General features: G+C 34.6%; 2 protein-coding genes across 8 annotated transcripts in view; one reads left to right on the forward strand and one right to left on the reverse strand.

Annotated features, from left to right (window-relative positions):
- knstrn (kinetochore localized astrin (SPAG5) binding protein) overlaps positions 1 to 14,015 on the reverse strand; it is a 170,267-nt gene that overhangs the window by 107,064 nt on the left and 49,188 nt on the right. The gene's annotated exons all lie outside the window — the stretch shown is intronic.
- Positions 1 to 14,015, forward strand: part of dmd (dystrophin) — a 110,209-nt gene that overhangs the window by 88,477 nt on the left and 7,717 nt on the right. For 5 of the 7 annotated variants that reach the window (XM_079896601.1, XM_079896600.1, XM_079896604.1 and 2 more), the window contains 8 exons: positions 433 to 544; positions 700 to 836; positions 3,813 to 3,851; positions 5,821 to 5,886; positions 6,256 to 6,321; positions 6,882 to 7,040; positions 8,201 to 8,444; positions 12,382 to 12,502. In XM_079896601.1, coding sequence (XP_079752727.1) covers positions 433 to 544; positions 700 to 836; positions 3,813 to 3,851; positions 5,821 to 5,886; positions 6,256 to 6,321; positions 6,882 to 7,040; positions 8,201 to 8,444; positions 12,382 to 12,502 — 944 coding nt within the window. The remainder of the gene's footprint in view (positions 1 to 432; positions 545 to 699; positions 837 to 3,812; positions 3,852 to 5,820; positions 5,887 to 6,255; positions 6,322 to 6,881; positions 7,041 to 8,200; positions 8,445 to 12,381; positions 12,503 to 14,015) is intronic. The other 2 variants (XM_079896602.1, XM_079896603.1) reach the window with 2 other exon arrangements.

A 14,015-nucleotide genomic window follows, 5' to 3' on the forward strand; every position in this document is an offset into this window, starting at 1 on the left:
TAAATTACAATAAAAACAGTAATATTGCAAAATATTATTACAAATTTAAAGAACTGTGTTCTATTTGAATACCATTTAAAATGTAATTTGTTCCTGTGATGGCAAAGCTGGATTTTCAGCATCATTTCTCGGCATCATTCAGTGTCACATGATCCTTCAGAGATCATTCTAATATGCTGATTTGCTGCTCAAGAAACATTTCTTATTATTATCACAGTGGAAAAACATTTGTAGTGTATGTACAAAATCAGACTGTAATATGCTCACTATTGAGAGTAGGTGAGAACAGGGAACATCTCCACCTGGAGGATCAAGATGTAACTGCACCTTTCTGGGAAATGATCTTGCTTGCATGTCGCTACGGATCCATGGTGTTTTAAATGCCAATGACTTTAACACTGATCTTATTGTTTGGTTGTCTGATCTCAACAGGTACCGAAGTTTAAAGCACTTTAACTATGATATCTGCCAAAGCTGCTTCTTTTCTGGCAGAGTGGCCAAAGGTCACAAGATGCAGTACCCTATGGTTGAATATTGCACACCGGTAGGTTTTTCGCATCACTGTGTGCTTGGCATATACATTGTAGATTACAGCATCCATTGCATTGCATGTAGAATTTAGTTTCTGGTGTAAATAGCAGTCAACACATTTCAAGTGCAGGTTATGACGTTTTGTGTCTCTGTGTCCTTTTACTTCAGACGACGTCAGGAGAGGACGTGAGGGACTTTGCTAAGGTGTTGAAGAACAAGTTTAGGACGAAGCGCTATTTTGCCAAGCATCCTCGCATGGGTTACCTCCCTGTCCAAACCATCCTTGAAGGAGACAACATGGAGACGTGAGACCAGTGATTTTTTACATTTATATATGTGTTCACTTCTTTGCGTGGATTACCATCAGCTACTGATTAAGTAGACACGTGACTGCTGGTAGGACCGTTCATTATAAAAAGCACTGTGTGCATCACACTGCGACTCTAGATACTATGAAGAGCAAATTAAAGTGCCCCTATTATGCTATTTTAAAGGTTCCTAATTGTGTTTTGCATGTTTCCTACAATAGATTTACATGCATCCAAGGTCAAAAAACACTTTAATTTTCGCATAATATACATTGCAGCATCACCTCATTTATAATTGTCTGAAACGGTTCGTTTGAAGATTCAATCTCTTTAAACCCCTCCTTTCTGAGAGCCTAATCTGCTCTGAATAGTCAGATGGCCCAGTTTGTTGTGATTGGTCTACCACTTACAGCGAGTGTTGGAAACTAAACTTAATAATGGAAGAGAGGGCAACTCTCTGAGAGAACAAAGGAAATTAACATTTGAACTCACTCTTGTGCACCATTCGAGACGCAAGTCTCACCTCAGAATCATCCTAATCTACATCTCTTTCCCTCTTCCCCCATTCCTTCTCTCTCGTGCTGAGATCACCAAAATTCAGCCAATAATCTATATGGTTTAATGTGAATAATTATCATAGAGTATTATACATGTTTGGTATCATTTGAAATGTCTCAGTGCGACTGGTACAAAGGTCTCATTCCCACAGAAGTAAACCAAAAGGATAATAAGGTGTGGAGAGTTTAGAGATATCTTGTTAACTGCTGTGGGTGTGCCCCCATGTAAATCAACTTCTGTCTCCCAGTAAGTCTGGGATGGTGATTAATGCAAATTCCCACTGTGAACTCATGTTTACATTTGAAAAGAGGTTTCTGCCTTGGTCTGAGTATTTAGGGAGATGCTGAAGAAGGCTCATGGCGATTTGTAGCTCAAATTAGCCTGTGATGCGGAGTGTGTGCAAGACACTCTGCATCATGTATTTTCTAATGTCAGGTTCGCATCTTTCCTCTTTATTCCAGAGCATTTGATGTTTTGTATTTATTACCTTTGAACTGATTATGAAATTGGCATGATACATTTACCTGACATAATAAATTGTAAACATTTGATTTTATTCTGACTGATTCTGAAAATCCCAAGTAGATTCAACGGATTCGTATGTTCCCGCAAGTTTTGCGTCAGATTAGTGATGACTAATATTTGGCATCAATTCAAGTGTACTTGGTTTGCAAAGACAAGAAGTGAATTTCCGTTTAGAACAGCAAATGCTGCTTGACCAACCTAAATGTGGGTATGTCTTACCTCTGTTTTAATTTAATGTTACTTTAGATAAGAGTATGTGGGAAACCACGACATGGCCAATCCAAAGCTATTATAAGAGAAGTAATGTTGGTCAGCTCATATCTGTAATAGTGGCCATACCTCTACTGAAGTAAAACGTTAAGTTAAATTCAAGTGTATGCAATTCCATGGGGGCTATACCGAAGTATCTTTGATTGTGTAAACGTGAATGTGACCGATCTCATGTAGCAATTACCTCTGTTTGGTGACCAAAACTGATGAGCTTGTGAACGTGAGACCCGCGTTAAACAGAAGACGTGAGGACCTCTGAGCGACATAGTTTCCTAATTTGAACGGGTAAAATATAATTAAAGAGTTAAAAAGAATAATCAAACATTCGCTCACTTTTAATGATGCTCAGATATCATTAAAACCTATTTCATTTATGGGGTCAGATGAAATAATGAGATAATGCAAATGAGAAAATGTATTTCATTTAATCTAAAAGGAAAGACAGTAACGCGCAAAAACCTTCACCCCGTCCTACTGGAAACCCCCATTTGGACCGTTACTATTTTTAATTCTTTTAACTTACAATAACAGCACTGACACATTTCTTTGTTTTATATTTATATATATATATATATATATATATATATATATATATATATATATATATATATATATATATATATATATATATATATATATATATATTTATTTATTTATTTATTAAGTGCTTTTTATTGACAAACGAACCTAAATTATGCGTAGTAATACAAACATGGCTCACAATAGACCGTTTGAAGTTCGACAGAAAACATCATGGACCTTATTGTTGAAGGGTGTGAATTTGTTTTAAAGTACATCTTAGAGACAGTCTGCTTGGTGAAAAAGTTGAAAAGGCTTGTCTCATGCCATTTTAAAGCACCTTTATAATTCATTTTATTTATTTAAAAAGGAACTAAATTTATGAATGCAACTACATTTTGGCCGCTGATGTTGTTCAGCCAAAAATTCCATAGCAAAACATTTAAACGGAATACGTTAGTTCAAATTCCCGAACAATGACGTGGAGAAAAAGCGGAGTTCCATCCGACACTCTCTGAAATAAAACAATTTAACCTTCTCAAAGCTTACCTACTACCTATCTTCTCTTATTTTGTGGGCAGTTTGCATATATATATATAAACGGTATAAAACTGGTATGCCACTAAACAAGACAAATAAAGCTGACTGAACTCTTGGTAACCTTAAATTGCAGCTGCAAGAGTTTTGCTTGTTTTTTTCTGCTTTACCGTGTGCATTGATCATTACTCGTGTTCACAGTAGGAGTGTTTATCCTGTGGAATTATTTTTCCCCCTGTAGAGGAGCAGCTGCAAATGTGTGCAGTCTAATTGTAAAGCAGTGCTAAATGCATACACACATTATTCTTTAACATTAACCCTTTTTTTCCTTTTTCATTTCAACCCCAACACACAACCAAACAATGTTGAATCAAACTATTTCTCAAGAAACACATTTTTTGGAAGAGAGTTGATTGTGATGTGTATGTTATTGGCCACTGAAAATGCTTAACTGTGTTGTCATATCAGTGGGTTTGTGTGTTTGGTGCTTCTTAACCATGTCACCATCATGCTTTCAGTGCATCTACTTGTCCTGTCCATCATCTCATCTTTTTTGTCTTGCAGTCCTGTTACACTGATCAACTTCTGGCCTGTTGACCATCCGTGAGTACATCTGCACACCAACACTCTCACACACAAATCACATTGAGCACCTGCTTGCTGGATCACGTGATGCTAACAGTGCCGTTTGGTGATTTATCCGCAGAATAGAAGTTTAGAAATAACATTCAGGATTTTCACATCACAGTTAATATGTGACTTGACAAATTCACATGGCTGAAATTGAGTGTATTTTAAATTGAAATGAAAATTTGAAAGGCTGGTGCTCTCTTTAAATTAATCTGAAGTTTCTACAATGACTTCAGTAAATGATGTTCCTATTGGATGATTCATTTAGATGGGTGTCAGCGCCAGTGTCATATTGGTCAGCAAACATAAATTAATCACTTGGACAGGTGTTGTGATAGTTTATCATTTAAAGTACATTGTTGAAATCATCTACTGATCTGTGTGAAATTATACACAAGTCTCCATGAAACACTCATCTTTCATCATCAGAATTGTGAGATATTTTGGAACGTGTTCATCCCATGACTTCTACCATTCATCTGCAAGATTATCATGATACAGTGGTTTAGGGTATAAGGTGCTCTTTTAATCAGGGTTATCATTAATGTTAAAGTCGCTGGGTGTGGAACTCACTGTTACATACAGGTACATGACTGTTCTAAATTTTGGTGTCTCCAAGATTGTTCTTTTCTTTTTATTTCCTTTTTTAAAGAAATGAATACTTTAGCAGCGGCACATTAAATTGATCAAAAGTGACAGTAAAGACATGAATAATGTTACAAAATATTTTTATTTAAAAAAAAAATAGTAACTTACTTTGTATTCAAAGAATCCTGAAAAGAGTTTCTATTTTTGAAATAGTTATTTTTTCCTTCAATTTATGTATTTTTGTAGTTTTATATATATATATATATAATATAAAATATATATAATATTTTTTTTTTTTTTACTTTATTTTTAAACGAATAAATACAGCCTTAGTGAGGATAAGGATCTTTCAAAAACATGAAGAAAAACAGTAGTATGTATTTTTCTTTAACCAGGAATGCAGCTCAAAATATTGGGAACATTTTATTTTCTTTGCCTAAACTGAGCTGAATCATAAGCTGCAATGAACTATGCACATCTCAAGAGACAGTATGTCACCCTAAAATAATGGTGAAAATAAAAATCCACATGATTACTATTTAATATCATTGTCCTTATGTTTGATTTTATCAGAAAAATGTCTTCATAGTGACTGTAGATTTTTTTGTTTATAAAATGTTGTTCCTCCATAATATCACTCTTAAAAATGAAGGTTCTTTATTGACATCTATGGTTCCATGAAGAACCTTTAACAACAATGCAACTGTTCCATTACACAAAACGCTCTTTATAGTGGAAAAGGTTCTTTAGATTAATAAAATATTCTCCACACTAGGAACTAGGGGGAAAAAATGGTTCTTTTAAAGGGATAGTTCACCCCAAAATGAAAATTGTCAATTACTCACCCTCATGTCGTACCAGACCCGTAAGAATTGCGCTCAACACAAAAGAAGATCTTTTTGATGCATTCTGAGAGCTTTCTTTCCCTCCCTAGACGGCTACGCAACTACCACTTTGACAGTTCAAAAAGTTCATAAAGAGATCGTAAAACTCTTCCAAAAACTAAACTACTCGATTCATATGGATTCGTTTTATGATCTCTCTATAAACTTTTTGAAGCGTCAAAATGGTAGTTGCGTAGCCGTCTAGGGAGGGAAAGAAAGCTCTCAGATTCCATCAAAAATATCATCTTTTGTGTTGAGCGCAATTCTTACGGGTCTGGAACGACATTGAGGGTGAGTAATTATTGACAGAATTTTCATTTTTAGTTGAGCTATCCCTTTAAGAACGGTTCACTAAGAGGTTCTTTGGGTAAAACGAAATGGTTGTTCTATGGCATCACTGCGAAAACCCTTTGTTCAGTTTAGTCCTGTTCATCTGTGTTTTCTGATCTTTGCTCTTCTGTCACTGGTAGGCCGTCATCTTCCCCACAACTCTCCCATGACGACACCCACTCACGCATCGAGCATTACGCTAGCAGGTGAGTCTTTTTTCAGCATGGTTATTTTGGTGTTACTATGTAACTGTATATTTAGGAGATATTTAATTGCATTAGGGCCGGGTAATGTGATTGTGTATACCGTGCAACGGTACTAAAATGTGTCAGCCAGTAGACATTTTGTACCATTTATAACGTGGTTGATATATTTCCGTGAATTTGAAGTTCGTTTTTTAACCAGAGATATTTAAATAATATCAGAATGTTGCTTGCAGAGTTTAGTAACAAACGAAATGCATTTGTGTTCATGTGAAGCACGTAAGCTGGAACAGTGGTGCCTTACTGACATGAATGAAAGCAACTGCATGAGCTGTGTATGAATGAGTACAGAATGATGTTGTGTTTTCACAGGCTAGCTGAAATGGAGAACCGAAATGGCTCATATATGAATGACAATGTATCGCCCAATGAAAGCATGTGAGCTTGCATCTCTTTTACACTCTACTGTACATAGTATTCATATGCGTAGTATATGAATGTAATAGTGTGTGAAAAAACCTAAAACTGATCTACTCACAAATGTCTGAGCACCTGCATACATTTAAATGCTTGTGGTTGCATAACAACCTCTCCTTTTATGAAAGCGCAGCAACTTCTTATAGGAAGAGTTCCTCCAAAAAGGAAGATTATTTTCTTACTCTCATGTCATTCCAAATTAATTTTCATTTTCCGGGTGAATATCAGCTCTTTCCACTCATGCACAAAGTGTTAGATATCAGTAATAAGCCAATAATATTAAATCGTGTTAAATATTAAATCCCAATAAAATGATTACATGCAAATGCTCTTATACTGCAGTTTTTTTTGTGGTATTAAAACAATAGGATTGTGTTTAGACCAGCTTACTTCTCACAAGCCGATTGAGCTGGTGTGTTTTTCAATTCTTTAGAGTTTGAGGCAGCAAATATTAATTGAAAACTTGAGCAATGGATGTAATGTAGTGAAGTGGAAATGGAGTGCTGTTGTTGTTATTGTAGGGATGATGAGCATCTGCTGATCCAGCATTACTGCCAGAGTCTGAATCAAGGCTCTCCACTCAGCCAGCCGCAGAGCCCCGCTCAGATCCTCATCTCAATGGAGTCTGAAGAGAAGGGAGAGCTTGAGAGAGTTCTCAACGATCTGGAGCAGGAGAACAGGTTTGATTGCATGGCTGCTTTCTTTACAATTCAAATGATTGGTTTTAAAATGAAATGCAATGAGCTTGACCTGGACTATATTTCTCCAGCAGTTTGTCAAGACAAACCGCATTTACAGCATTTTATTAAATCACATATTTTAATAAAAGTGCCATGCTTTAGATTAGTGATTTTTCAAATGGTCGGTTGCCAACTGAAAATGTTTTCCGCAAAAATGCAGTGCTTAATGCAAATAATAAAACCATATATTAGTGCATAGTTAGGATCGCAAAATAAACAGGCTGATCAACTTTTACAACAGAGATGCTTCCTTTATCTTTCTATATCAACTCAACTGTGTTTTGTAATATTAATCCATTTCAATATTTGTTTGTACTTTCGATCAGTGGTTCTCAAATTCACCATCCAAGTACTACCTAGAAGGCACGACTCTTCCCACACTGCTGAGTCAAGTATGTGGGCTACACATTGGAGTCTAATATTAAACACAGTGAGCTATATTAAAATTGTGAATGCAGAAATAATAAAAACAGATTTAATATTTAAAAAAAATATAAGAATTATTTCAAAAATGAATTCAAAATTATTTTTTATATTTTATACACAACTATTCAAAAGTTTGGGGTCGGTAAGGTCTCACCAAGGATGCATTTTTTTGATTAAAAAACAAACAAACAATAAAACGGTAATAATGTGTTAAAAAATTGAAAATACTTTTTAAAAATATTTTATTTTAAATATTTAAAAATATTACTGTTTTAATATATTTTAAAATGTAATTTATTCCTGTGATGGCAAACCATTACAATCATTACTCAAGTCTTTAATGTCACATGATCCTTCAGAAGTCATTCTGATTTGCTGATTTGCTATTCAAGAATCTTTTCTTATTATTATCAATGTTGAAAACAGTTGCGCAGCTTAATTTTTTGTGGAAACAGTGATGGTTGTTTTTTTTTAATGCATCCTTGCTGACAAAAAATTATTAATTTCTTTAAAAAAACATTCCTTATGATAACTTTTGAACAATAGTGTATTTTGCTGGATGAGCTACAAAACATGAGCAGTCCGTGCTAACGGCATAATGCTTATTTATTTGTCAGAATCACCCGTCGTTATTTTCCGTGCTTCTTTCTGAAGTTGTTGTCATTGTTGTCCAGGAAGCTGCAGTCAGAGTACGATCGTCTGAAGAAGGCACACGACCACAAGGGGCTGTCGCCGCTGCCCTCACCCCCACAGATGCTGCCGGTCTCGCCCCAGAGTCCACGGGACGCAGAACTGATCGCGGAGGCCAAACTACTGCGGCAGCACAAGGGACGTTTGGAAGCAAGAATGCAAATCCTGGAGGATCACAACAAACAGCTGGAATCACAGCTCAAACGCCTTAGACAGTTACTTGAGCAGGTGGGTGGTGCATATCCTTAAGAATTTACTGATGCTTATGCTCACTGGCAGTAAATATCAACACTTTGGAACTGTTGGTAAAGAAATAAAAATCAACCAGTTGTGTCAGCCTCCTGTCTTACATCTGAACTTGGATTGAGTGTAAATGTCTTCAGATTGCACACTGGTCATTTATAAGTCATCTTTCTAATCACGGTCTGTTCATGTGGTTCCTTTTGATTGTCGACAGAAGAAGTTAAATGCTCAGTGCATTGATATATTTTAATGTCAATATTTGGCTTTTAATGTTTGTCAAATTTATAGTTAAATATAAAAGAATTAATTTTGTGGGGAAAGTCAGTTTTAACAGTATTTTTCAGTATATTAATGTATATTAGGGCTGCACGATAATGGTTAAACTATTTTGTTAAAAAATTATAATCATGATTCATATACAGATATTCCAGAGAAAGATTAGTATATATATACTTTTACTTCACCTAATTGGCCTGTTGGTGGCGCATAGACTTCATTTAACCAACTCTGACAGCTTCATCAAACGGAAAATCAATACAAAAACGGTGGCTCCTAATCTTAATTCCGATCATTCTAAGTGTTAAATTTTTACTTTCTGATGTTGCAAAGAGGCTGCATAAGTGCATTTATTCACCAACCATGATCGCCAACAATATGGTCGAGATTCATATTTGGATTTATTACAGTTAGTCACAGAGAAGGTTCACTCGCAGATTTAGTAGCAGCAAATCGCAGACGCAGCATCGTGAAGGAACACACACTGGCTGAATGACACTTTAATTCAAGCAGAATTTCACAATGGACATCGCTAAACTTCAACATACACATTTGTCGGCATTGTTAGATCATCTGCGCTTTTTTTTGCAGCCCAGAGAGAGTGTGTCATGATTGCCAGGTTGGGAAGATTAAGTAAAACACTGGATAGAAAACGTATCCTTTAAGAGGAGATTTATGCTCTTGACATCTGGCAACCAAGCAGGTTGCCAGATGCAAGATAACGAAAATGTCAAATTGTCAAAACGTTTTCAGGACAAATAACCAGCGGGTCAGTATCACAACAATTATTTTGAATTAATCGAGAGAAGCAGATATCGTTATCACGATTAAAACACAAATGAATTGTGCAGCCCTAATATATATTAAGTATATTTATAGTTGACGTTTCTCTTGAGTGATTGCAATGCATTCTGGCATTATCTTGTCTATGATCCGTGAAGGACACATGTAATATTTCCTTAGAATTTGGCTGAAATGAGGTGTCTCAAAAGACTAGGATGGCAGTTCACTAGGTTTTTTTTAGTGTGCTGTTTTTAGAAGTTAAAAAAATATGGATTTGTTTGATCAATTTGAAATTGTTGAAGGAAGTGTTTATGCTAAATTTAGATGCTGTCAGGGTGAATAAAGAAAATGTTTATATATTTTGACAAAATCTTCCTGAAATGTTTCATCTGTTTAAAGATGTATTAATATTCTCTGCAAACGTGTGGATTGAAGGCTTTGTTTTAAAATAAAAATGTATCAAAGATTTTAAATGTAGTTTATATTTACAAATTGACCTTTTGTCTTTCTTTGAGTTTTGAAATGGCAGTAAATGGAATTTTTCATAGATGTCTAAACCAAAGACCTATACTATAACATGGAATATTGTTGATTAATGTTGTTTTGTTTGAATGCAGACATCTCTGTTAGTTGTCCTTGCAGGACACGTGTTGGCATTCACTGTTCTGTATAATAACAGCATAAATGATATTGATCACGTTAAGAATACAGTCATATTCACACTCAATCATTTTAGCATAAATGCATGTACTACAATATTTTAAAAATGAATGCATACCAAAATGTTGTACTCTGATAATAATTCAAGGGTTTGGTTTTGTTCAATTGTTCGATCAGTTTATTTGCTTTTCTGACCAGACATGGTTTGAATATTTTTTTTTTTTTTGTCTATAGCATTTGATCTTGTGAAAAGGCCTAGTGCATTATTGTGCATTTTTTTCTTCAGATGAGTTACTTTTTACTTTTGTCATAATTGGCAACACCGCACATACAGTGTTGCTTGTAACCGATTGTTTCAAGATACATAGTTGAATTTTTACCTACCATACTTTATTGATCGATACAATATTGCACAACAGGCTTTATTGATCCTGTTATTTTCAGGTTCCACAATACTTTGCCCATATTGAAGCTGAGGATGAATGCCAGGTCTTTTTGGTGGCCAAAAGAACCTGTCATTTGTCCTCAAGCGAGCAATTTCTCTCTGTAATTTGTTTTGTGGAGTTTGTTTGATGTCAACTTCTTCAGAAGTCTTGAATTGAGTGGAAATTGGATATTCTGTCTGCATCATGTCTCAATGAATCAAGCGTAATGTCTCGATGCGTACTTCTCAAAAAACATTAGTTGACTGGGGGTCTCTGCCAAATGGAATGCATATCAGATTTTTTCTTAGAAGAAATGGCTTCATGTGTTCTCTGTGGACCCTTTGAACTAAAATCTCCAGCATCTCATGCTGCTTCCAGTGGCCGCTTGGCCGAAGCAAGAACCAGACTAAATGAACGTGGATAAATATCTCTCCCTTTGTTCAAAGCCAATGGATAATTGGCTTCACTTCTCTGATGTTTTTTGTTTGCCATCTTCAGTTTCATCCAAAAAGATTTTTCATTACACTTACAAACAAGCCTTTTGCCTACCACTGTATGTTTTTTATTTTAATAGAATCAATTACTTACATTTTTATCTCTGTTATTTGTTAATAAACATGCTCTGATGTTTCACATATGCTCATGTGTTTGGCTTGACAAAAATCTCAGGAAGAGAAATGCAATCACCAGAACCATCGTTCTTTATGCAAGAGGGGATGTCTGGTCTTGTGTTATAAATAGTTAATGGTAGATGGTTTAAACGCACTCATTGAAGCACATGTGTAATGTGGTTTTAGTAACCTTAAATAGTTGTGCAGTGACAAACCATTTCATCATTTAAGCTAATTATTTTTAGGTACTGGTAAGATTTAATTGCAATTAAGTATTCATTTTAAGATACACTTATACGTCAATAATATATAAGCCAAGATGAGCGTGTACAGTGGTCAGCATATTTGTGTTAATTGTAAAACTTCCAAGAACAATGCGGAATATGGTAATACCGTTCAAAAGTTTTAAGAAATTGATACTTGTAGTCAGCAAGGATGCATTCAATTTATTAAAAATGACAATATAGACTTTTATTGTTTAAAAGAAATTAAAATTAATGCTGTTTTTTTTAAATACTTTCAATTATTCATCAAAGAATCCTTTCAAATCACAGTTTCCACAAAGTACTGTTAGTAATGAGAAACCTTTCTTGAGCACCAAATCAACATTAAAATATGGGTAATTAATAGGTGTCTATGACAGATGCATTAAAAAATGACACGCAATATAGAGCTTGAATAGCTGCAGGACACTGCTAGAATACATGGGGTCAAATGATAAGATGATATCATAGAAGACCTTGTTTAACTTTTTGAATATTAATGTAAAGGACAAAGGAAGAACTTTTTTTTTTTTTTTTTTTTTTTTTTTTTTTTTACGTCTGTGAATGTTTTTGAACACTTAACTGTCTGGTTTATTTTATTTTTATATTTAATAATGGAATCTCGTCCACTATTTTGTGTGTAACCTTGTGATTGTTTTTTTTTTTTTTTTGGCCCTATTGGTCTTATTTCTAAAACCTGAATGATGCAAAAACACAGCAACTCTGAGAAGCCCATGCTCTTGTTTTATATTGCAATTATGAATGTTTTGGGAAAGTTTTAGATTGAAAATATATGAATGAATGTTTTCAAATGAATCTGGAAATACAGAAGCACAACCCAGTGCTGATGTCTGCGTCCAGTCCCCTGCCTAATCTATATGGTTCCTTTCTGCCTATGTCCTAGCCACAGACTGAGTCCAAGGTGAATGGTACTGCCCTGTCCTCACCCTCCACTGCCTCTCCGAGATCTGACACCAGCCTGGCCTCACTGCGTGTGGCCGCAAGCCAAACCACAGAGACCATGGGTAAATGTCCCTAACAACTTCAGTTTAAACCTAACCCTTCAGTATTATTCCTAAAAACAGATTTAACGTGTTCTGAAATGGGTAAATAAGAAGTAATCAGTGTTATGTCAGTCTTACATATTGACTTGTTAAAAGAAACTTTTCATCCTTAGCAGGATCCTGAAATATACAGTACCAGTAGACAGTTGTGTAAACATAATATTCTTTATTAACTGTTAAAATGATAGAAAACCCTTCCGTTTTGGTGTTTCTTGAATTATTCTGTGAAAGTAAATCTGGTCATTAATACAATCCCCTCTTTCTGACCACTGTTAAAATTAAAATATTCATTTCTTAATTACAATTCATGTCAGTTAACTAGTCAAACTATGTTCAATAACTGTACTTGTGAAGCTTTCTTTGTTAGACTTGGCTTGAAGCCCAGGCTGGTTTCAGCAAAAGATTTTCAGAACCGATAAAAAGAGGCAATGTTCTTATCAGTGCCAAACAAAAAGGAACACAGGGAGCTTTTATTTGTGTGAATACAAAAGAAGTGGGGTTTTTTTTGCCCTTAACTGCTAGCCAACATCTTATTTGTTGTCTTGTGAGGGAGAAAACAGTCCAACAAGGGTCCAAAAATTGGGCTGTCCTTCAGTATTTGAAGAACAAACACCATTCATTTTACAAGCGCAGTCTGATGTTCAGATTATCTATAATGCCTTCCTATATTGTATGAAAGATTCACCTTAAGTTATGAGTTTTCATACATACCTGGAACTGGAATGTATAGGTTTATATAAGTTGTATTTTTCAATATAAATGTACTCAAATTATGATTAAGATTATTGAGTACCTGACATAATTTAGTGGGGGGAATACATTATTTTTTTTTTATTTTTTTTATACAATTCTGTATAAAAGGATGCCTTTTAATATTGAGGTAGTTGACATGAAATTTCAAAAGTCATCAGTTTTCTGTAGTGTGATGTACTGTACTTCATTTGAAATGATTTCACGCAACATTTTCTAATTCTTGTTTAGTTCTTATATGTTGTTTTAATTATTTTATGCTGTGATCTTTTAAAACATATTCATCACAACATAAGACCATTTAAACGAAGTGCAAAAAAGCAAAAGGTGCAAAACTACAGTATACATATTTTGCAACCTCATTTTTTTCATATATTTTCTTGTCTATCAAGTCCCCAAATACTTAAACTTTTTTTTAAACGTATTATAACCTCTTAGTTATTAATCTTTTACCTGTACAACTGTTTATTTTGTACAGTTATTGTTTGTGTTTAACAGAAACCAGAGCATCAATTTAAGTTTATCCATGATTCTGATACACATTTAAAAGAAAAGTTGACTGATCTCACATTTTGGTATATAGTGTTTTATAATGGCTTTCTTTTATAATTACTATTTTTATTTATTTTGTTGTGTTGGCTTTATCTGTTTTTATGACTTTATGACTTCTTCTTAGTTGTTGATTTTTTTTTCCATGTGACAAGTCTCAGAAAGAATTAAGTTT

The sequence above is a fragment of the Squalius cephalus genome, assembly GCF_949319135.1.
Source record: "Squalius cephalus genome assembly, chromosome: 2".
Taxonomy (NCBI): domain Eukaryota; kingdom Metazoa; phylum Chordata; class Actinopteri; order Cypriniformes; family Leuciscidae; genus Squalius; species Squalius cephalus.